Source organism: Camellia sinensis, chromosome 13 (genome assembly GCF_055761805.1).
Source record: "Camellia sinensis isolate YWXY chromosome 13, ASM5576180v1, whole genome shotgun sequence".
Lineage (NCBI taxonomy): Eukaryota > Viridiplantae > Streptophyta > Magnoliopsida > Ericales > Theaceae > Camellia > Camellia sinensis.
Window position 1 is genome coordinate 60,877,867 of NC_138973.1, and position 25,271 is coordinate 60,903,137.

Below are 25,271 nucleotides of genomic sequence, written 5' to 3' on the forward strand. Positions count from 1 at the left end.
CCTTATCTATTCACCTTCTGAGGAGGAGCACGAGGAACACTTGAGAGTGGTGCTTGAGTTACTTAGAGCCCATAGGCTGTATGCCAAGTTTGGGAAGTGTGAGTTCTGGCTGAGGGAAGTCAAGTTCTTAGGCCATGTAGTTTCTGGGGAAGGAGTGTCTGTTGATACATCCAAGACTGAGGCAGTGCAAGATTGGGCACAGCCTAAGAGTGTGTTTGAGATCCGCAGTTTTCTGGGGTTAGCTGGGTATTATCGTCGGTTTGTGAAAGATTTCTCCAGATTAGCTTCGCCTTTGACTAGGTTGACTCGGAAGGGAGTAAAATTTGTATGGAGTGAGATTTGTGAAAAGTCATTCCAGGAGTTGAAAGTTAGACTGACCACCGCTCCAGTATTGATTATTCCAGAGAGAGGGTTGGGTTATGCAGTCTATTGTGATGCCTCACGAGAGGGTCCGGGTTGTGTGTTAATGCAAGAAGGGAAAGTAGTTGCCTATGGCTCACGTCAGTTGAAAATTCACGAGCAGAATTACCCTACGCATGATCTAGAGTTAGCAGCTGTGATATTTGCCTTGAAGATTTGGAGGCATTATCTTTTTGGTGAGAGATTTGAGGTTTTCTCGGATCATAAGAGTCTGAAATATTTGTTTACACAGAAAGACTTGAATTTGAGGCAGAGGAGGTGGATGGAATTCATAGAGCATTATGACTTTGAGTTGCATTATCATCCGGGAAAGGCCAACGTGGTGGCCGATGCCCTTAGCAGGAAACCTGTTGGTGACATAGCTAGTATAGCCATCCGAGAATGGGAGATGTTGGGTGCACTTGGGGAGTTTGATTTACTTTTGGGCGAATCCGTTGAGACTGCGGCATTGTTTTCTGTTGTTGCACAGCCTACACTTGTGACTCGAGTGTTAGAGGCTCAGAGGGGTGACCTTGAGATAGAATCTCTCCGTGAGAGGATTTCCGGTGGGAAGGGTGAGAAGGGTTTGACGGTGTATCCCGACCTGAGTGTGAGATACCGAGACCGTCTGTTTGTGCCAGAGTCTTGTCGAGAGGAGGTACTCCGAGATTTTCATCATTCACGCCTTGCGGTGCATCCGGGAGGCACTAAGATGTATCGGGATTTGGGTCGCCAGTTCTGGTGGCAGGGTATGAAGAAAGATGTGGCAGCTTTCGTATCTAAGTGCCTTACTTGTCAGCAAGTGAAGGCCGAACATCAGCGGCCAGCGGGTTTGTTGCAACCCTTGCCTATTGCCGAGTGGAAGTGGGAACACGTCACTATGGACTTCGTTATGGGTCTTCCGAGGACTCAGCGGGGTAGTGATGCTATTTGGGTGGTCGTAGACCGGTTGACTAAGTCGGCGCACTTCATTCCTATGCGCGTGAGAGATTCGGTAGATCATCTTGCCGACCTATACATTCGGGACATAGTGAGATTGCATGGGGTCCCAGTGACGATCGTCTCAGATAGAGATCCTCGTTTTACTGCCAGGTTGTGGCAGAGTTTGCAGAGTGCCTTAGGCACTAAGTTGACCTTTAACACGGCTTACCATCCTCAGACTGACGGGCAGTCCGAGCGTACTATTCAGATCCTTGAGGATATGCTTCGGGGTTGTGTTCTAGACTTTAGTGGGTCATGGGAGAGGCACTTGCCGTTGGTGGAGTTTGCCTACAACAACAGTTTCCAGTCTAGTATCGGTATGGCACCATTTGAGGCCTTGTATGGCCGACCGTGTAGATCTCCTGTTTGTTGGGCCGAGGTGGGTGATGCACCTCTATTGGGTCCGGAGTTGGTGAGGGAAACGACGGAGAAAGTTGAGCTTATCCGTAAGAGGCTTGTTACAGCACAGAGTCGTCAGAAATCTTATGCCGACCGTAGGAGGAGACCTTTGGTGTTTGAGGTGGGTGATCATGTCTTTCTGAAGATATCACCTAGACGGGGTTTGATGAGGTTTGGGAAGAGTGGGAAGTTGTCCCCTCGGTTCATTGGACCATTTGAGATCTTTGAGAGGATTGGCGAGGCTGCTTATCATTTAGCTTTACCACCGCAGTTGTCCGGAGTACATGATGTGTTTCATGTGAGTATGCTTCGGAAGTATGAGCCGGATCCATCACATGTGTTGGATTGGACCGATTTAGTGGTTGATGAGGATGTCTCGTATGAGGAGAGACCGGTTCGGGTCTTGGATAGGCGGGATCAAGTTTTGCGAGGCAAAACCATCCCTTTGGTGAAAGTTTTGTGGAAACATCACGGAGTGGAGGAAGCCACTTGGGAACGTGAATTGGAAGTCCGCCAGAAATATCCGGACATATTTGTTGATTTGTAATCTTATAACTAGATTCTGTTATATTGTTAAACTTAAGAGCTTTATATATGTCTTAAGTTGCAAAACATTGAGTTTGTATTGGTAAATGGGTATATCTTGAAACTTGCTTCATTATAGAAGTGTAGTGTAACATTGCATCTGTTGAGTACATTGTTGATTGTGTGGCATATATCATGCGATTGAATATGATATGGGAATTACTAACATTGGAAGGATTAATGCATAATAATGATACAGGCTGAAATGTTGGTTGCTTTATATATATTGTGAGATGCCTCTTAATAAAGAGATGAGGTGACCAGTATTGGGTCAAGTTGTTTATTATGGTTATATAATATCATTGGGAATTGAGAAAAATCTATTTTCAAAAACTTAAGCTTAATTTCGAGGACGAAATTCTTTGAATGGGGGAGGTTATAGCGACCCCGGTCTTTTCCCATTTGATTATTGTATCCGGACTTAGGTTCCGTAGATTCTGTCATTGTATAATTGTTGTTGTTGTCCTTTATTTTCTCATTTGGAATTATAGGATGTGTTGGGCAGGTTTGTTTCAGGTTGGTTGGGTTTAGAAACCAAGTGTTGCTGTCCAGGTTTTTGGTTTTTCGCTCGAGCGAGGAGTTGGTCGCTCGAGCGAGATGTCGTTTTGGTTCTTCGCTCGAGCTGGGGTTTGGTCGCTCGAGCGAGAGATGGCGTCCAGTATGGACCTGTAGCTTTGCATTCTTGGCTCGAGCGAGCTTTTCTTCGCTCGAGCGAGTTAGTTCATCCTTCGCTCGAGCTATAGTTCCTTCGCTCGAGCGTGTGTCTGGTTTCAGACCTGAGGGTTTGAGTTCTTCACTCGATCGAGTTTTCTTTTGCTCGAGCGAGCTTTTGGGTTGCTGGCTCGAGCAAGGCTTCCTTGGCTCGAGCGTAGCTTCTTGTGTCTGGTCGCTCGAGCGACCAAGTCTTCGCTCGAGCGAGCCTGTCCAGTTTATATACACAGCAGCGGGTTTTGATCAGTCTTTTTCATCTTCTTTTGATTCCAAACCCTAGGTCCAACTTCTCTCTCTCCCTACTCACCTTCTTTCTTAGATTTGATCTATTTAGAGGGTGTTTCTACCCTAGTTGCTTTATTAAAAATATAGAGGGAGTCGAGGGCTTTCATTTAATCTGAATATTTGGCGATTTGGAGCACATTGGTATTTGGGCACTCATCTCTGTCTTCACCATTTGGGTTGTTTTCTTTGAGGTAGGGATTTCCTACTCCATTTTATAGGTTTTGTTCTAAGTTTTGGTATTTTGATATGTTGGGGATACTTTGTAAATTTTGGGAAAAACCCTAGTTGTATTATTAAATTAATTTGTATAATTAATTCATGGAATTGGGAAAAGATGTTTAAATTCATGAAATTGGGGAATTCATTGATTAAATGGCGTAATTGGATAATTTGAATCATTTGTCTATTGAATTGTTGACATAGTTATTTTCAGTATAGAAATAACTGTTTTGGGCTATCGGTGGAGGATAGTCGTGATTGTTGTAGACATTGCATGTGGATTAGGAATAAATGAAACTAATCACATTGGTTAAGTCATTAATTTTGACTATTGCATTGATACAGAAAATACGTGTATTGATTGAGCATTGCATTTGCATACATTGTTTTGTGTGGGAGGAGATAGGGGATGTACTCCACGGTTTAGGGGAAGATAGGGGATGGACCTCTAAACCGGATTTTGTTTGGGAGGAGATAGGGGATGGACTCCATTAGCATCACTTATATGTGTGCTTATTTATATTGAAGTGTTTTATTGATACAGCACTAAAATGTGTATCAATCTGGAAGTATGAAATGTTTTGATTTGAGCTTGAGTCTCATTTGTTTGTTGATATTGGAAGGATGGGAATTTGATATATGTAATTCACTGTTGTAAGTTTGGCCAGGTTCTGAGCTATGTTGATAAAATTGGAAAGTAAAACGTGTCTTAGACAATAGTGTCATGAGACTGTAAAATGAAGTAATTAATTATCTTGGTTAACCATCTGTTGAATGCTATTGCTTTATTCATTGCTTATATGTGGTTTAGTATATTTCTACTGGGCTGTGGCTCACCCTATATGGGAACATCATTTTCAGGTTCAGGTGATAAGCTACCTCCAAGGACTTAGCTTGGAAGGGACTTGGATTTTGAAGACTATCTTTAGTTAATTGTCTTTATTTATTAGTACATGTAAACATCCAAGCCTAGGGCTTTTCTTGTATTGAGTTAGAACTCATCTTTTTGTATCCAAGTGTTGGCTTGGAAAGATGTAAGCCTGTAGGGCATTTTATTCGATGTTACATGTAAATCTTTTATTTAGTAATACTCTGATGAATGAATGAATAAATTGTTTTCTTTAAATAATGCATGTCAGTGATATATATATAATGGGTTGATTTTGAGGGCGTTACAGTGAGAAACAATTTTTAAAATTAAATTTCCAACGGATGAACTAGGTTAAAACAAACCAAGGTCCAAAACTTTTACAAGCAATGTAAAACAATTGCTACAACATTATAAGCAAATAAAACTTGCTTTTATAAACTTGGCAAACAAACCAAATAAATCTCAAGCAAAAAATTGTTTCAAATATAAAGAAAAAATAAACCAATCCAATTGCGGATTATAAGTAGTCCATAAAATTCCTTTCCACGCTTAGGTATGCCTACAAAGAAAGTTAGTAGCAAACGACAACATAATACAAAGTAACTAATCTAAAGAAATTGTACATACAATTAAATATTATTTAACTTTCTAGCAAATCATAGAATAGAAAAATAAATAATGAATTAAGATACTATAAAAGTTACAAAGCCTTATAACTCCTAAATAACTTACAAAACTTACAACTCTAACTACTAAATTACATATTAATTGCCATGAATTATAAAAGAATTTAATTCACAATAACCATGTAAATAAATATAAGCAAGTTACATAAATTTTATAACTCCAAAATAAATTAATTAAATTCAAAATTTAATTCATCCAATTAAATCACACACTATTTATGGAAATAAATACACAAGTTACAAACCTGAAAATTTATAATCTCAAATACTAAAATTAAATTTATTGTCATGAGTTATATAACAATTATTAAATAATAAACATGGAAATAACTTATGCGTATAATTCTAGAAAACTAGAAGCAATTTCAAATGCAAATTAGATAGTAAAGCTAGAAGCATGCAAAACCAAAATATACATATGCAATATTAGTCAATTAGGATGAAACCAGTAGCATTCATCCTATTCCTATATGAAATTCATAGTCCAATTATGACAATCATATATGAAACTATAAATAATGAGCTTATTATTATACAAAAGTATATACTAATTTACATGGGAAAAGAAAAACCAGTGAACTATTACAAATATTAAATAGACTGTAGACAGACACAATAGCATCAAATCTTGTTGGTATTACAAAAAGAAAAGAAAAAAAACCTCACGCCATGTTTTATAGAATCACATAGAAACCAATACAGCAGCATTCATATGAAATTAATTTTATAATCAAGCACTATAATATTAGAAACAGTGGTCTATACACCATTCTAATCTTCCAGAACCAAACATATATTACATAATACAATATCCTAATCATGACTTTTAGATAATTCTTGACATATTCTGCAAACACGCTATTACACACATAGAAACGAAAATAAACAATTCTGAGCAACAAGTTTTTATGATCAGGATGCAATAGTCACATATGTAACAATATGATGCAACAGTGGACTAACAGATATAAATTACATATGAATCTATTTATTTTTTCCATGAAAAATACATAATCTGTTTTAAGATTGTTGTTTAAATTGGGTAATTGAAACAAAATAAATAAATTCATGCTTTATTAAATTAACTAAAATATCAAATAAAACCATACTTGATAAATTACATCATAGAGCATAAATATGAAACAAGACTAATATAAGAACATATTTAATCTGAATACGAAAATACACTACAAAAAAAGTCACTTTTAGCTACTAAAATATTGGTCGCCAATTGTCTGTTTTTTGGTTGCCAAAGCCATTCTGCGACAAAAAATTTTGGTCGCTACATTTGTCGCCAAAACCCTATCGGGAAAGGTTTTGGAGGGTTTTGCCGACTAAAAAACCTTTGGTCGGCAAAAAGCAAGTCTTTAGCGACCAAAATTTTGGTCGCCAATAGTCAATTATATTTCTTTAAAATCATACATTCACCGACCAATGTTTTAGTCGCCAATAGTAAAGGAATCGCCGACCAAAATCTTTAGTCGCCAAAAGGTACCAAACGGTGACCAGCATTTTCAGTCGCCAAAAGCTTCATCCGTGAAAAAAAATAATTCATTGTTAAGCTTTACATCCGCTCTTATGAAGACTCAAACCACCAACCTTCCACACCATAAACCTTATGCACCACGCACTTCCCATTACGCCTCTATAACACCACATGATTATATATATAATATATATTATTTATATAGTCACTACAAGAAAATGGGGTTTAAGAGACGGCACTTTTTGCGATGGCATAACTTTTCGTCGCAAAAAATGTGACCTTTTGAGATGGCACAACTTGCCGTCGTAAAAAAATGTGACCTTTTGAGACAACACAACTTGTCGTCGCCAAAAAATATGACTTTTTGAGATGGCACAACTTGCTGTCGCAAAAAATGTGACCTTTTGAGACGGCACAACTTGCCGTCACAAAAAATAGAGTATTTGCGACGTCATAAAATGCTGTCACGAAAAAATAGAGTATTTGCAATGGTAGAAATTGCTGTCGCAAAAAAAAAAAAAATAGAGTTTTTCCGACGGTACCAGCTGCAGTCGCAAAAAAAAAAAAAGAGTTTTTTTCGACCGTAATAGGTACCGTTGCACACAAAATATATATATATGGCTTTGAGACGGCTTCATATATATACAGTCACAAAATGGTTTATATAAATGCAACGGTATTTTTCTGTCACAAAAAAAAAAAAATGACGTCGTCTTACTCTTTTGAACATTTCTCTTTTCACCCATTTTTTCATCTTCCTATCTCTCTGTCTCTATTTCTGTCTCTCTTCTCTCTCTCTCTCTCTCTCTCTCTCTCTCTCTCTCACTCATTACTCTTCTCTGTCTGTCTATCTCTCTCTTTCTCTCTGTGTCTCTCTCTCTATTTTTTTTCTCTCTCTCACTCATCACTCTTCTCTGTCTGTCTCTCTCTTTCATTCTATGTCTCTCGTCCATCTCTCTTCTGTCTATCTCTCTCATCTCTCTTCTCTTTCTATCTCTTCTCTTCATCTCTCTCACTCATCTCTCTCTGTCTCTCTCTTGTTTATCTCTTTTCGCACTTTTTTTTTCTCTCTCTCTCTCTCTTGTTTATCTCTTTTCGTACTTTTTTTTTCTCTCTCTCTCTCTCTCTTTGTCTATATCTTTTCACCCATTTTTTCATCTTCCTCCCTCTCTTCTCTTTCTCTATCTCACTCATCACTCTTCTCTCTCTATCTATCTCTCTTTTTGTCTCTCTGTGTGTCTCTCACTCATCTATCTCTTCTCTCATCTCTTTTCTCTTCTTGTCTCTTTCGCTCATCTCTCTTCTCTCTATCTCTCTCATCTCTCATCTCTCATCGCTCTCTGTCTCTCTCGCTCATCTCTTTTCTCTCTATTTCTCTCTCTGTCTCTCTCGTTTATCTCTCTTCTCTCTATGTCTCTCTCGCTCATCTCTTTTCTCTCTATCTCTCTCTCTGTCTCTCTCGTTCATCTCTCTTCTCTATCTGTCTCTTTTTCTGTCTCTCACTTTCTATCTCTTTATCTTTTTGTCTCTCTTTCTTCTCTCTCTTCTTTCTCTCTCTCCTCCACTGTGTTCGCGTTGCTCACTCTCTTCCTTCCGTGTTCTCTATTTACTGAGCTCCGTCTCGATTTATCTATTCACTACAAGAAAATACACTTTTAGTGACCACTTTGTCTCTCTCTTGCTCATCACACTGTCTCTGTCTATCTCTCTCTGTCTCTCTCCTCTATCTGTCTCTCACTCATCTCTCTCTCTCTCACCACCCGTCTCCTTTACCACCTTCACCACTACTGCAAACGCCATTCCACTACCACCATTGCTACCATTGTCGCCACTTCACCTCTACGACTACCATTACTACTATCATTGCCACCACTCCACTACCACCACTACCACTACTGCCACTACTACTACCATTACCTCTCTTTCACCCCTGCCACTCCATCTACTCTATCACTACCACAACTTCACCACTAATCTCCTTCGCCATCACCACCACCACCACCATCATCTCTTATCCACCACCTTCACCACTACTGCCGCTCCCTCTCCTCTACCACAAAAAATTAGTTCATGATTTTTAATAACCAAAAAAAATGGATAGCAGAAAAATATTTTTCATTGATAACAAAAAATTGATTTTTATTTTAGTGGAAAATATTTTTCATTAAAATATTACCCCTACTTCTACCAAGTAAAAAATAATAATATTTTTTTTCATTAAAATAAAAATGAAACAAATAAATTTTCAATCTTAGTAACTAAAAAAAAGAAGAATTTTTTTAAAAAAAAATTCATTAACTACAAAAAATATATATTTTAACAAAAAATAAAATTTTTTGACGATGGCAACCCCGTCGCAAAAAATAAAATAAAATAAAATAAACGGCGTTATTTTGTTATTTAAATTTCATTTCTGACCTAAAAAAAAATTTATTCACTGTGTTTGGTTTGAGTTTTTTGGATTAAGTTTTTTGAAAACTGAGTTTTTTGATTTTCGTGTCTTTTTGTTTTTAGTGAAAATTTTTAAAATTTTAAATTTTTTTTTTTACTTTTTTAGATGCACCTTACTTAGATGTGTCTAAAAAGTAAAAAAATTGCGAAAAAATATTTTTAAAAATTAAGAAATACATAAAAATACAAAAAATGTACTAAATTCTTGTATTTTTTTTTTGTATTTTTGGTATTTAGCGAATTTTTAAAAGATTTTTTTTACAATTTTTTTTACTTTTTAGGTGTATTTATGTTAGGTGTGTCTAAAAAGTAAAAAATTTGCATAAAATATTAAAAAAATTCAATAAAAACAAAAAAATAAAAAAAATAAGAGTGTAAAATTTTCTGAAAATTGTTTTTAAAAAATGGGAACCAAGCAAAGTGATTGTTATTTTTTATTCCCACCCCTTTTTTTTCCAATCCCCCCTCCCCTCCCCAAAACAAAAAATCCCCAATCTCAAACACAAAAAATCCCTAATCTCTTCTTACCCCCGTCTCTCTCTCTCTCGATCGACAGCGAGCGGCGGAGGAGCAGCGTCGTCGTCGTCGTCGTCGTCGGAGCAGCGTCGTCGTTTACACAACAGTCTCACACTAATCATGTCACCTCAAGAACAATAATTTATGTTCTCTCTCTCTCTCTCACTTCTTGTCGCTTTCTCTTTCCATGCCCCTTCTCTTCGACCAACCTCTGTAAATTTCGCTCAAAGAATCGAAACCAGAGCTTCTCTGAATAACCAAATCTCTTTCCTTCATATATATATATATACTTTATCATCATCTCTCTCTCTCTAGAAATTGCGTTTGGGCCTCACACAAAACCTCCATTGATGGAATCCTCATCACCAATCTCAATCCAACAGACTCTCCACCAAGACCCAAATCCCGAATCTCCCCAAAACCACTTCCCTACAAGAAAAACTTCGTCACTTCTCTATTGGAGGCCGCTACACTCCGAACCCCCTCGTTCCGTGAAGACCCTTATTTTGTTTCCCACCTCAAATCCTCCGAACGCAAAGCTCTCCAAGAGCTTAAAGACAAGCTCATGTCTTCTGATGGTCCAGACTCCGTTTTTGGGTTTTTTGTTGTGGGTGTGTATTACCATTAAGTGGTCGCTCGTAAGGTAAAAATCTCAATTTGAAAACTGTTTTCTGTGTTTTTGAAACTGGGTTTTTGATTTTGATGTTTTTATTTTCTGGGTTTGTACAGATATTCATCAATGTACTATGGTACTCCAGTGTGTTGTATTCAATGTTCAGTCCATTCCTGACTCAACGAACTAAGAGCAAGTTCGTGATCTCTAAGGAAGGGAATGTTGCCGAGACATTATACAAGTTAGTACAGCTCTGTTCTCCTTAAATTGATTCTGATTTGGGTTTTTAATTTGATCTGTTAAATCATAAATGCTCGTATGTTTTTTCATTGTTTGCCTGTTATCTTCTATTTATAGTATCAAGTTATGAATGTTTCAATTGCTTCATTACAGAGTTGTTTGTTTGTTACTACTCTTTAGAGATCTGGTCTGTTGACTATTGCTCTTTATGGTCTCTTTGGTTGTGTTTTTGTTTTCTGTTTTCATTTTTGAAAACATGTTTTTCCCTTTTTATTTATTTATTTTTTTTAGGGAGGGGGGGGGCTCTGCAATTTGTGTATGCTGTTTTTCCTTTTCTTTCTTATATCTGTGTTTGGGATTTTGTTTCATTTTGTTTTGTTTTTCATCAAATTTCATGAAAAACAGAGTAAGGATGGACATATGTGCTTCTGAGTTAAAACTTTAGGCTTCAGAGTGGTATTTCTCTTCTTGCTAGTTGCCACCTATGGCTAAGATGACTGTTTCAGTGGTTCTTACATTTATAGTTTTTACCAACGTAGTGGGCTGACCTCTTTCATTCATTTTTGTTTTTGCATCAAATTTATTTATTTTTATTATTTCAGCGTTCTTATGTTTGGTATATGGCCCGTTTTTGCAGGTCTAAGAATGGTAGATGCTCAGTATAACTTAAACGAGCAACCAAATGAAGGTGGGCTGTTCTTTTGGTTCTTCAACTCCATTTTTCTGGGCAACAGTTTAACTATTGACTGCTAACCCAACTATGTTGTTTCAATATATGTTATAAGGACATAGTCACCAGTTAGACAAATAAGGTTGTTGACATCTAGCATGCTATAGGTTGTCTAATTTGATGACATCCCAAAAATTGAAATTTCATAAAAGTGTTGATCTCTATGGCATATGATACAAATTAAATGGTAAAACTGGAGTGCTACAGTTGCACAGGTTTGATACCCATTTTATTCTGAATCTTCCTTATCATGTGCAGGCAATTTTGCAACTGGTTTTGAATGTTATATTCTGCTGAAGAAAGATGGTAAAACCATTTGTCGGACACGATGCCTTAATCCACTTATTCAAATGTACGAGTATTGTCCTTTACATGTTGTATGCTAATTTGTTGGTTGTTTTTTGGACTTTCTTACATCCAATACTAAATTTACCATTTTTAGGTTGGTTCTTTGCGTGTTAGGTTGATCTTTGACATGTATTTTGGTGCGCTTTTAGAGATTACAAGCCTGTCTCTCATTTTATGCAATACAGTATCACTTTCCATGCAGGTTACTAGTCCCATTTTCTTTTAGAATTGTGTATGCTAATTCCTACGTAGTTACATCTTCTAGTTGGCCAGAGCCCCGAAAGTTGTGATGAAATTTGAAGTTACACATGTCCATGGCTATTCAAGTTTTTGAGTGACAGTTACAACTTCTGTGTGATTAGGTTTGGGTATTAGATTGAATTATTTTTTCTCTTTGTTGGCCATGGAGCACTCCCTGTGATTAGTGCAATTACTGTGCATGAGTCCTATGTTCTTATGCATCTCTTCATAGTACCAGCTTATCTCCCACATGTAGTTATCTTGTTTTTGTGGGAATATTTATATTTTTTTTACAGAGTGATATGGCCTAGAGCTTTACATGTTACTTTTTTGACAATTTTGAGGCTTACACATTGTGTCTTTAGAAGATTGGTATAATTTAGCTTAACCTATAATGAGGTTCAGCCATGTATATATGTAGACAAATTACGAGTAGGGAAATAAATCTGATTAAATTGAACAAGGCATAGAATCCGTGATTGCCTAATCATGGGATATCATTCTAGATATTCTTAAAGTAGGTATTCCTACATCTTTTACCTCTTTCCTTATGTGGATTCTTGTTTTCACACTTCTGGAAATAGGTTGTCCCTTGTAGTTTTTTGGTTGGTCCATTTAAGATCTTTTACATTCTTGATCATGAAATTCTACTCACACTAACTATGAAACATTTTACAGGCCTCTTGTTTGGACCATATCTAATATAGTTTGACAAAAGCCAAATACTATCACTTCTAGATTACCTCAATGTATCCTACTCCCTGCTTTTCAAAATTCTCAACAGCAAAATGAGTGGGGACTGTTTTTGGGTTTTCTCCAGAAGTATAAAAGGGTAAAGTTCTGTACATGTTACCTGATATTCATTTTGTTTACGTTTAGATGTATACTAAGGCCCTTCTAAATAGCCTAAGTTGACATTTCCAGTGCTTGCTGCTAATTTGAATTGAACTGCCTTAAAGAAATTTTTGTTGCTCACCTGACCACCGTGACATGCACTAAAAGAAACATGTGAATGTTGGAAATTTTTATAAATTTCATTATTTGGCAAGGATAATTGGCTATTGACACTGTATGTAGCTAGCTTCTTGGATTATGTAATTTTATAAGGAATTGCAGCTTGAATAGCATTTTTTAAAGCCTAAAATTAAAGATGGGTTTGCCAAATTTGTCTCAAATAAATGGTTTGGTGCTATTATTTTCAGTAGGGTCTTATTTGGTGTCATAACTTATTTCCATTGCTTAATTTTTTCAAAAATGCATCTGTTCTCATTGTTGATTGAGATGTTTAATTATCCATGTGGGATTTGATAACTAACAAAAAAAATGTTGTATTTGATGTTGTTGGGAGTTAGAGCCAGATTTCAGATATAATTTTTATGTTTTTTTGTATTTGATGCTATAGTAGTTAAATTTTTGTTTTTGTATTTGATTGAGATGTTTAATTATCTATGTGGGATTTGATGACTAACAAAAAAAATGTTGTATTTGATGCTATAGTAGTTAAATTTTTATGTTTTTTTTGTAATTAACATTAACACATAATTATATTGTCATTAATAATTTTTATTTTTATTTTTCAGATATTTCCCATATAAGTGTGTGCTTCTTGTGGACTGCATGCCTGTGGAGAATGTGACTAATTTTTGTTTTTGTTATTTACGAAGAATGATGAGAAAAACATTTAATTTTGATTTATGTTATTTTGAATTATGAACAAAATCATGTATTTAAACATTATATATGTATTATGGAACATTATGTAGTGAGATAATTTTGTTGATGTATAATTATGAATGGAAGAATATTTTATTATGGAGAAATTGTTATTTTTATACAAGAATTTTTATATTATTATGCAATTATTATAGAGAAATTTTAATATTTTAATGATTTTATCGCAGGATGATTTTTTCTTTTGTGACGGTACTACATCGTCGCAAAAAACAGAAAATATTAATATTTTTATTGATTTTGTTACAGGTTTTACTTTTTGCGACGGCACTAAACTGTCGCAAAAAATAAAAATTTTATTATTTAAAATAGAAATTTTATTATTTTTTAATACTTTTTGCGACGGCAGTACACTGTCGCAAAAATCAAAATTTTCATATTTTAATATTTTTTGCGACGGCAACACACCATCGCAAAAACAGTGTTCTTGACGTTGCAAAAAAGAAGACTATTGGCGACGGCTTTTTTATGCCGTCTCAAATAACATTTTTAGCGACGGTAAAGTAGTGCCGTCGCAAAAAAGTCAAGAAATTTCAAACATTATTAGCGGCTGTAAAGTGCCGTCGCATAAGGCAAAAATGCCGTCGCAAAACGTTTTTGTAACGCCCCCAGTTATGACCCCCCTCTTGCCGTCGCAAAAAGTCATTTCCCGTCGCAAAAAGTTTTTTGCGACGGCATTAGAAGTATTAGCGACAGCATTTTACCGTCGCAAAAAGCTGAAATTTTAGTAGTGAATACATAGACCCGTATTAATATAAAAGTATATGTATAAAAATAATTATTTTTATTGACATAATTTATGTAAAAGTAAATTATTTAGTAGCAAAATAAAAATAGAAATTTAACTTTTAATGGCCAAAATAATTTTGGTCGCCGAAGAGACTTTCGCGCTAAAAAAGACCACTTTTCGCTACTAAACATATTTTTAGTCTCCAATTGTAGACTGTTTGGCTACTAATTTTTTTTTAGTTGCCAAAAAACTTACTTTTGGCTACTAAAAAATGTTTTAGTCGGTAAAACCCACATAATTGGCGACCAAACTTATAATTAGTCGCCAATTGTAGACTTTTTGGCTACTAAATTTTTTTTAGTCGGCAAAAGCTGTACTTTTGGCTACTAAAAATGTTTTAGTCGGTAAAACCCACATAATTGGCAACCAAAATTATAATTAGTCGCCAATTGTTGACTTTTTGGCTACTAAATTTTTTTTAGTCGGCAAAAACTATACTTTTGGCTACTAAAAATGTTTGTCGGTAAAACCCATATAATTGGCTACCAAACTTATTTTTAGTCGCTAATTGTAGACTTTTGGCTACCAAATTTTTTTAGTCGCCAAAAGGCTTCACAATTGTCTACTAATGCTTTTTTAGTCGCTGAAAGCTATACTTTCAGCGACCAAATTCTTTTTAGTCGGGAAATTTGGTCACCGAATGTGTTTTTTCTTGTAGTCATAAGAAATCAAACCAAATTCCGTATGATACCACAGTGTCCTTAAAATAGATTAGCCGCCTCACCATGGGTGCTGGAGGAATGTCCACTTCTATCTTCCAGGATAAGATGGTTTAAACCGGCTAACTCAAAAACACCTTCTGTTAGTTTTGGTGAACCGACAATGGCAGCACTCTCTCACAGTAAAAAATTTCTAGCAAACTGATTAAAGAATGAAAGAAACAATTTCTGTGTTTGAGACTTAGCAGGAGGGTCTCAATTTATACATGTATAGGGGAGAAAGGAGAAGCCTCTAGCCTTCATGGATGGTCACTAATGCACCATTAACCTCTGAAATAAAGGCAAGAGTTACAAACCCCATTAATGCACTATTAAACTCTGCAATAAAGGAAAAAGTTACAAACCCCATTAATTCTTTCATGAAGCTAACTTTATGGGACAATTTTTCATTCAATTCTCAATGGTTTTTGGCCATTTTATTTGTGGTGCAAAGATCTCATTGCAAAGTATCTAGACTCACTTACACCGAACACAATAGATGGTTGGGACCTACTTTAAAATTTAGTTAAAGTCATCAAAAATTCATTTTTTCCAACAGCTATCTCCATATTTTCTTCATCACCAAACAAAAAAACCAAAAACAAAAGAGTCTATCTTCTATCTATAAAAGCCTAACCCACTCCACCATTTCCCCCAACAACATTCTCTCTCTCTCTCTCTCTCTCTCTCTCTCTCTCTCTCTCTCTCCCCCCCCCCCAAAAAAAAAAAAAAAGAAGAATTGTAAGAGTTTTTTAGGTGTCATTTGAGATGGCTTCAAAGGATCTCCTCCTCCTCTCCCTCAACCTCCTCTTCTTCACTCTAGTGAGTTCTAATTATGACCCATGCCCACCACCACCACCAAAAACTCCCAAGCACCACCACAAGCGCCCATCTCCACCCGCTATGGCCACTTGTCCTAGAGACACCCTAAAGTTGGGTGTTTGTGGTAACTTGCTTGATGATTTGGTGCACCTTGTCATCGGAACCCCGCTCAAGACTCCATGCTGCACCCAAATTCAGGATCTTGCTGATCTTGAGGCTGCTGTTTGCCTTTGCACCGCCATTAAAGGTAATGTGTTGGGAATTAACCTCAATGTTCCTACTTCATTGAGCGAGCTGCTGAATTGCTGTGGAAAGAATGTCCCAAGTGACTTCCAATGTGCTTAATTAAATTTTTTGTATTGATCTCATAATTATATCTCTTCCTCGTAAACTCGTCCAGTGTGCTGTTGTATGAGGAACGATCGTATGGGTAATCGTTTGAGATGTTACAACTTGATTTATATATCCACCGTATTGTTATCCTTGTTCATGAAGGAGAAAATAATTAAGGATTGCAGGCTTTCAACATCAATAAAATGCGATTATTGATTCTTGTTATTTTGAAAGTTGTTTTGCTTTCTATGATTCCTACTCCATGATTACTTTGGTGTTTCTTTGCAAGTTATGGAGAATATGAGTAAAAAAATTTCTTCTTTAATTCTCTTTTAAAATTATGTGAGTGATTGTTGTTTTGCAATTTTAATTTCCGACACCCTTCGCCCTCCCCTTTAGATTAGGACATTTCTATGATGTTGTTTGATGTTCTGAAAAACTAAAAAGAAAAAAAAAGATTGCTATATATAATGAAGAGTAATATTAAAATGATTAAATTTTGGACCAGCTTCCCGTTCCGGTTCAGTAATTGAATTGGAGGGTCTAGTTAAGATAGTGTGGGTTTATTTTGGAATCATTTTGATAATCTAAATTGTTTATTTTCTATGTAAAAAAATAAAGTTAATTTGAGTCTATAATAATTCATATACTCCATTGGGATCTCATAGTCTATTGAAATATTGATAATTCGAATAAATGAAAATATAGACAGGAAAAAGAAAAAAAAAAATGGGAGAAGTAACCAGTACAAAGTAACCATTTGGTTCAGTAGCTTTGTTCTAATCATACTCTGTATGATAATTTTTCTATTCCTTCAAGCAGGCATTTGCTTCTCTAAACATAGGGTTAAAAAAAAAAACCCTAATTACAGGATAAACTACAAAGGAAAAAAAAATGTAGTCATCAATGAAAAATCTCATCTACCAATGTGAAAGGCTCCATCAGAATTTTAAATATCAGCTAATACTTATTGAGATTTTAACTTTTGATATTGATATTTGTTGATATATTTACTTATACTATTTATGTATGACTGCATTGTTAATATTAACACGTATTCTGACACTGCTATTTAAAATCATGAGCTCCAAACGCACATGCTGCTTATTCATAGAATAAGGCCTGCGCCCTAGGTCGATGGCTGCTGAAGTTGCTATACTGCTCATGATGTTGGATTGGGCTGTTCGGCATTTCAAGTCCGTCCCCATGCCCATTTCCAAGATACTGCTGCACCACCAACACTGACATGGTGGCCGCAAAATCCGATGATGCCAACAAATCACCAATTGCACCAAGTTCCGGGCACTCGCTCCAATCTGTCAACCCTGCCGTGAGCGGCGACACCATGCCTTGTCCTCTGCCAACTATGAAAAGGTCATATAATGTATTGTCAATCGATCTTATCGCCGCCATTGTATCTTCCCCATTATTTACCACCTTTTCTTTGTAAATTATTGAATCGTTCACAGTTCTTGCCCTAAACTCTTTTATATAGTCCTCGTCCAGTTGTTTATCTCTATCACTGTCTGTCACCACTGTCAGTGTGGTAGGGCTGTTGGGTCCGGCGCTAGTTTCCACCCTCGTTGGATCAATTGCATTGTCACCGGCAATGAATCGCATGACGGTCAGACTGATTCCGGGATGCTCAGACATCCTCCAAGCATATGATAGTGCCTCTCTGTCATCTGCTCCACCGAAGAACAGGACAGCAACTTGGTGTGAAACCTATTAGGATGTTTTAACAAAATCAAAATTATTATTTAATTTTTTTTATTTTATCTAAAGATCAGTACTGTTGAAATTAAGTTCAAAACAGATGTACAAAATCCAATACAGAATTTATGTTAAATCATTATAGATTTAAACCCATCGATTTTCCAGTTTTGTTACAAAATAATACTCATTTATTGTGTTAGATTTATAGGGACCATGAAAAAAATGTCATGAAGATTATCAGAAAATATTCTCTACCTTTGGGTTACACATACAATAAAACATCACACACTAATCAAAGGATGAAAAATCTTCATGATACATTTCATGATATTTTTTTCATGATCCCTAGCATTACTCTTTTTTTATTTTTAAGGTTGTGTTTAGATTATAAATATAAGAAATTATTTAAAAAGGAAAAGGAAAAATTGAGGAAAATGAAGAAAAAATTAGCTTATATTTCAGTCATTACTACTGTCATTTAATTTAACAGCAATGCTAGGTATCATAAAAAAACTTTCATGAAAACAATCATGAAAGTTTGTAACCCTTGGATTACACTTAGAATAAAATACCACACACTAATCAAGGTAATCCAAAGATCATAAATTTTTCATGATCATTTTCATGAAAAGTTATTCATGATCCCTAACTTTTCTCTTAATTTAAATTCTAATTGTTTCGTATTTTCTGTCATTTTTATTTATAAAATTTGCACTTACTATTGTGATTGTTATTTTTCTAGACTAAGAATAACAATCTCAAGCTACTTTTCTTTCTAAATTATAGCAGATCTAGCAAAGAGAACTTTTACTTGGTTTTGTCAAACAAATTGTTAATATGTTGTTCTCAACTTTTATTTTCCCTCAGTTTATATTATATTTTCTTGTCGTTGTTATTACAAGATTTTATATAAATATTATTTTGCTAGATTAACAAAAACCTGGTTAGAAGCACCTAAACGGGTCGATCCAGTTAGCCCTCGGTCGACAAGAATCCCCACTGAGCATGGCGCGTTAGCCAACACGTTCTGGTTGATGGATCGGAATGCAGCATTGGCAACCTGCATTCCTCCATCCACCGTTTGCTGTTTGTGAAAAGGAATGATGATGAAGGCAACATGCTTGTCCTCTGCCAAGTTGCAAATGTCCTCGTGCATCGTGGTGTAGGGAGAGATGGCGGTCAGAGGGTTGACGGAGACACAAGTGACGCGTTGTTTGAAGTTTTCAAAGGCATTGATAATTTGGTTGGATTGGGCTTGGGTCCGGTTGAGGGCGGGGCTACCAGAGCCTTGGGTGGAGTGGACAATGAGCATGGCAGAGGCTCGACCGGTGAGCTCGACAAGGTGGAGGACGTAGATGCAAAATGGGGAATTTTTTGTGGGGTGGGAGGCTTCGAGGAGTTTGATGATTGTTGGAACATTTCGAGGGGTGTGGATGCAAACTAGTACTCGAAGTTCGGTTTCGGGTTTAAGTATCTGGATTGATCTTCGTTTGTAGGGGGCAAACCTTTTTGATGGTTTGTAGATTGTGGTTACAATTGGAGTGATGATCGCAGTCATGGCTACAGCTACAATGATCATGATTGCAAATGCTCTGTCATCTAACACCTGCACAACAGAATGGAAAATGAGACTCTCAATTGTGAATTTTTTATAAAAACAGGATTTTTTCATAAATTTTCTTTGGGGGATAAGATTGTGAGATTGGATTGTCAATCTGAATTTCGTGTTTGGATATAATAGTAGATTAAATTATAATTGTAGTTATTATTACAAAGATTGAATTGTTATCAATAGTCCGGATTGGGCTCCCTATCCAGCCCGCAACTAATATGCTCAACTCCTCATATATGGATTGAGTCTTATGAACTTTGACCCGTTAACGAGTTAGACCGGGCTGGGCTGCTTAGCAAATTGAAACCATATTCCACTCATATGCCCTCATATATGGATTGAGTCTTATGAACTTTGACCCGTTAACGAGTTAGACCGGGCTGGGCTGCTTTGCAAATTGAAACCATATTCCACTCATATGCCCTGCGTTTATTAGTCAAAATCAAAATGAATCGGCCTTGACTGAGACCATTAGACTTATATTATTACCATTTGTACTTTTTCCATTTTCAACATTTAATATTTCCATTAGTTTGTTTGTTTGTTTGTTTGTTTTTTTAAACCTGTTTCATGTATTTTCATTTATTTTTTTCTTTTCCTTGTTACATTTCTCATATAATCAAACAATGATCCTGTAACATTATAAATATTACTGCTGGAATGGAATTGAGCCATTTGACTGTGTGGATTAATAAGTTTTGGAAATGCGTTTTTGTGAGTTATAGTGTCATTTGGGCTTTCTTTAATTTCATGATAATAGGCTCAATTGAATATGGGTTCAAAATTAGGCAATAAGTAAATTGGTGGACAGTGTTGAGTTTGTGTACGAGAGTTATTTTCAGTGGACAATTTGGGTTATGGACTAATGGGATGGTCAGGTTGAGTTTGCCTGTGCTAGATTTTACGACCTAACTTATGGGCGGGCTCAGATTACAAATTCTTGATCAAAGTCTTAAATTATCTTTTATGAGTTGGGTTGGAATGGGCTGGGCATTGAAGTGGGTCGAGCCGGGTCAGGTCAGGCCATAGGATAGGTGGGCTAGACTTGGTAATGTTGGGTTTTCTACTTGCAGGCCCACTTGATGACCCTTAAGAGAGGCCAACTATAAGGAGTACGAGTTTTATTTGTCCCTGTATTTATGCACCTATTTCTATAGATTTTATCATGGTTATAAAAAGAAAAAAACGAATTTCTTACCTAATTTTCTTACTACAAAACAAAGAGAAAAAAAGAAAGTAGTAGTAGTAGTGAAAAGTTATTCATGTAGGACCCATAACTTTGTTGTCTAGTGTTTAAAATATGGAACTAAAAAATTGGATTATGTATGACATTTTTTTTTCAAAACTGTTAGAGATACTAAAAGAACTATCAAAATTTCTACACAATTATTATGTAAAATTTTTAGTAATTTTTTTGGGTCTTAGTATTGCTCTTTTTGTTTTATCATACTAGCATGTGAATAATTGAAAAGGTTTCAAGAAGCAAGTACCTGTTGTTCCCTACCAACATTAAGCACAATCATTTCAACAAGGCCTTTGGTATTCATCAGCAAACCTAGTGTAAACCCTTCATAAAATGGCATTTGGTAGTACATTGCAACAACTAGAGTCCCTGCAATTTTCCCAAGAAAAGCAAGAACAATAACCAGAATCAAGTACCCCCATGTTATAGCCCCTGTGATCGCCAAAAAATTGGTTTTCAACCCACTCATGGCAAAAAACAGAGGAAGCAAAAGCCCCGAAACAAAGTCCTCAAGCTTTTCAACGAGCGTGACACTAAGTTGTCCATTCGGGATAACTAAACCAAACATGAAAGCTCCAAACACAGAATGTGTCCCAATAGCATCAGTTATAAACCCTGCTACCATAACCCCAGTGAGAATCAAACATACATAGAATTCGCTTATCGCTTCCCCTTCTGGGGTTCGCTTCATCATCCATGTGACCAGCGGTCTCACAAGGAATATACAACAAACCACGAAAGCCACGCTTGATACGATCACCCAGAGTGCGGCCATTGAAGTTGTGTCATTTTCGGCTAAGGCAATAGCAATAGCTAATAGAATCCAAGCACACACGTCGTTGATGAGAGCGGATGCCATAGCGATCCTGCCTATATTGGAGCTGAGGAGTTTTAGCTCAGCTAGGATGCGAGCGAGGACAGGGAAGGCGGTGACTGAGAGAGCCACACCAAGGAAGAGGATGACAGTGGCTTGGTTTTTTGTGGTGGTGTGTGATTTTTGTTGCAAGATGAAGGAGAAGGAGATGCCAATGATGAAAGGTAGTATCATGCCTCCAATGGCTATGGCTAGGGCTTTTCTTCCAGTGCGGTGAATTACGGCTAGGTCCATTTCTACTCCGATGAGGAAGAGGAAGTAGAGGAGACCAACGTTTGCCATTGTTTCTAGGACCATTACACTTCTTAGAGGGAACACTGCTTTTGCAAATTCTTCACTCTGTCCTAATATTGAAGGACCTAGTACCACTCCACCCTGTGAGCATTGAGCAAGACATAGGTGATCTAATTAGTCATAAGTTTATGAATAAATCTACCTATACAGAAATCGGTGACACAAAATGCATGCATACGAATAAGATTTTTCAAAGTGAAACTGCTAATAAATCTTGTGAAATCTTATTTCTTTGTGTATTTTGTGTTTGATTTTGTAATAAGTTTAAAGAATGAAAGTTTATTGAAAAAGATGAAGAGATAGCATTGCAGATATCTCAGAAGCACAAATTTCTGAAACGAACATGTGATATTATACGGACAAGCGGACAAATAAAATTTTGAAAGTTTAAGGCATGATAGTCAGTAACATGGGCAAAAAAATATAATTTTATATAATTATTATGTCATAAATTTTAGTATTATATATTTATTCTATGTTAAATATTTATATTCATCAAATTCATCAACCTTAGTAGTTATTCTAGTATTTTTTTTAATGGGCCTCCAATGTGTCTTAATGTGTCTTTATTGTGTTCTCATCGACTCCATCCACTGTGTCCGACATGTATCCGAAGAGTGTCTATGTTTGACATGTGGCAAGCATTGGTATATGACTTTCGAGGGGTGTCCCTGCTATATAGGCATGAACAATACATTTAAACTTCCAATTTTGGTGATTTTATCATGTCGGTTAAATACACATTATTAGTCTCTTTATAGTTTTTCTACATGTACAAAATTTGATCACAAAATATGTAAATGAGTTGTGCTTGATTTTGTAATCGAATTCTATATATCTCAAATTTCTCATGTCTATATGATTGTTTTACGAGTTTGCATTTATAGTTCACCTCCAATGATCAACTTGTGCATTCATGATTCTCTCATTATTAGACCAGCAAAAATGAGACATGAATATAATTTTCGGTTCCGCTACGTAGCTCGAAATATCAAAGGCTCGAATGGCTCGAAATTTCAAAACGACGTCGTTTTAAGGATTTTTTTATTCTCTTACCAGTAAGATAATATTTTCCGTACCATTCGAGCCATTCGAACTTTACACATTCGAGTTACAGATCATTTTCGTATAATTTTTACACAAAAAAATCCTTTCATAATGATGACAATGATAATTTTGAAAGTATGACTATTATGATGGGCTATTCTGATTTAGAATAAAAGGATCATAACTCTTCTTATTATTGGTCTTTAGATCATCATTTTGCCATGTAATTATATGTTTCTTGCTACTAACTAGGGAAGGAAGGGCTTCTTGTCCTATTGATTTATGCAAATTTTCGTGCCAAGATGGGTTTTTTATTGTTTTTTCCTCAGCTTTTTCAGATCTGACTAATACTGTGGGATTTTTAGATTTCCCAAAACTTTTATAAGGAAAATGAGTGAGAGCACTAATTAGTACTATCATTAATGATGTGACAGTGGGTCCCATCAGGAATGATTTGATGTTTTGGTCTTGGTGTTATATTTTTTTTTTTTTTTATTGAGTGCCATGTCATTAGTGGTCTTTTTAGAGGTTCAAAATTAGTGGTATCTATCATTGTTGCTTTTATAATTAGTTGGTCTTATGGATTTCATATAAATTTGAATTGGTTTCTTTCAAGTGAAAAATTTAGGGCTCGTTTAGGGGACATATTATTTTAATAATTTTTTTAATATTTTAATTAAAATATGAGATAAAAAAATTAATATGTTTGGAATGATTTTTTAATTTTTTATAAAAAAAAATGCAAAAAAGTAGAAAAAAAAAAGAAGAAATTTTTGACTTTTTATTATAGATTATAGGCTTTTTGATTTTTTTAGTAATTTTTACTTTTTAACTAAAACACTCATATGCCAAACGAGGCCTTAGTAATCTGTTAATTCATCATATTAAGAGTTTGACATGAATTGTAATGATAATTTGGCACTGTCAAATGCAAAAGGGGGGGGAAAAAAAAAAATACGTACAAGGATTTCAGAGAGAACACGAGGCTGGCGAAGGGGTTTCAAGATGAAACCGAGAAGGCGAGTAGTAACAACAATCAACAACAATTGCAAGATGAAGAGAGGGAGGGAATAATTGAGAGGATTGTCACCCTGCCATATCCCATTAGTTGTTATCATCGTTGGTGCATAACACACTATTGTTGCGTTCTTTGTTTTATTTGGTAATATTGCCTCTTCCATTTTCGTCTGCCTGTGTTTTTTTTCACCACCACCACCACCACTATCACAACTACAACCACCACCGACACCACCTCTTTTATCTCTTATAATACCCAAACTTAGCACAACAAATGAAACCTAGACCTCCTTGGCCGCCACCCACCACGAATAATACCATCACTAGGGAAGGCTTGAGAAGAAGCAAATTTTCTTTTCTTTTCTTTTCCTTTTCAACAGAAACTGTAAAAGAAAGAAATGGTAAACTCTCTTTCAGATGGGAAGGGAAGGAAAGAAATTTGGATAAAAAATTAATGATTTAGTTATTGTGGGTTGTGTTTGTTGGTGCATTGACCATGAAAGAGGAATGGATGAGGAGAGAAGTTAAGTTAGCTTAGGTGGTTGCCTGCCCACCCCTTTTGGGCCATGTTTCTCTCTTCTTCTGGTCTCTACTTACCAAACAGTTGTCTGTTTTAAGAAATGACACAGTTAATAAAAGTAATACACTAACATTTTTTACATTTTTTTACAAACATACCTAGCACTTGATTATTCGACTGTTAAATACCACATCACAACTATTTAATTACTCAAAAAAAAAAAAAAAAAAAATCTCTATTTGTCCATTGGTAAAGAATAAGCAAAGTTGCATTGTTCTTCACTGATTTTTCGGTAAACTATAGGTTAGTTTGATTTTCAATATAATATTCCTAATTTTTTCTATTTAAGTCCTCCAACTTCAATCTTGATTTATTGTGATTCTTAAACTTTAATTTTTTTCTATTTAGGCCTACAACTTTAATAAGTCAAGTTAATCCATTCTATTAATAGATGTGGGAAAAACTATGCTATATTTTTTAATTCTAGATTTAAACTAAAAACAATAGTTTAAATGTAAAGGAAAAAAAAATGCAGAGTAAAAACTATTAACAGTTTACGAGGATTGATTAGGATAAATTTGCACTGTTATCGGACAAGACAAAGAGGTGAGATTCGACCATTTTAAGTAATTCAGATCTTCTATAAAACATTGCTCGTAATATCTCAAAAGGACAAATTATTATATTCTTTTATTTTAAGTTGTACCCCAAAACGATATCGTTTTAGAACACTATAGAGTACGCAACCGTCAATGCTCCTATAGAGAATCTAAATTCTAGTTTTTCTTGTCTTTGACGTCAAAGACCAAACTGA

The 25,271-nt window shown here is 35.7% G+C and overlaps 1 protein-coding gene, 1 long non-coding RNA gene and 1 pseudogene across 2 annotated transcripts in view; 2 read left to right on the plus strand and 1 right to left on the minus strand.

The window, feature by feature from the left end:
* Window positions 1–12,484, plus strand: part of LOC145806173 (uncharacterized) — a 41,595-nt gene extending 29,111 nt beyond the window's left edge. Inside the window, exons 3-4 of the long non-coding RNA XR_014348906.1 lie at window positions 11,431–11,524; window positions 12,439–12,484. This is a non-coding gene — a long non-coding RNA (uncharacterized LOC145806173). The remainder of the gene's footprint in view (window positions 1–11,430; window positions 11,525–12,438) is intronic.
* A 3,263-nt stretch (window positions 12,485–15,747) lies between these two features.
* Window positions 15,748–16,146, plus strand: LOC114309188 (putative lipid-binding protein AIR1 pseudogene; annotated as a pseudogene).
* Window positions 16,147–17,076: 930 nt separating this feature from the next.
* On the minus strand, window positions 17,077–24,383 carry LOC114309189 (cation/H(+) antiporter 15). Its single transcript, XM_028254882.2, has 4 exons — window positions 23,883–24,383; window positions 20,953–21,954; window positions 18,791–19,456; window positions 17,077–17,859 (listed from the first exon to the last, which is right to left on the minus strand). Exons 1-4 carry the CDS (start codon window positions 24,099–24,101, stop codon window positions 17,239–17,241), a joined length of 2,508 nt encoding a protein of 835 aa, XP_028110683.1. The 5' UTR covers window positions 24,102–24,383; the 3' UTR covers window positions 17,077–17,238.
* Window positions 24,384–25,271: the final 888 nt, after the last annotated feature.

Coding starts and splice junctions, on each gene's coding strand:
- LOC114309189 (XM_028254882.2), bottom strand. CDS start 24,101: ATGGAAGAGGCAATATTACCAAATAAAACAAAGAACGCAACAATAGTG. Junction 19,457..20,952: donor ATGTTGGTAGGGAACAACAG/GTACTTGCTTCT, acceptor TCTGTTGTGCAG/GTGTTAGATGACAGAGCATT. Junction 17,860..18,790: donor GTTTAGGTGCTTCTAACCAG/GTTTTTGTTAAT, acceptor ACATCCTAATAG/GTTTCACACCAAGTTGCTGT.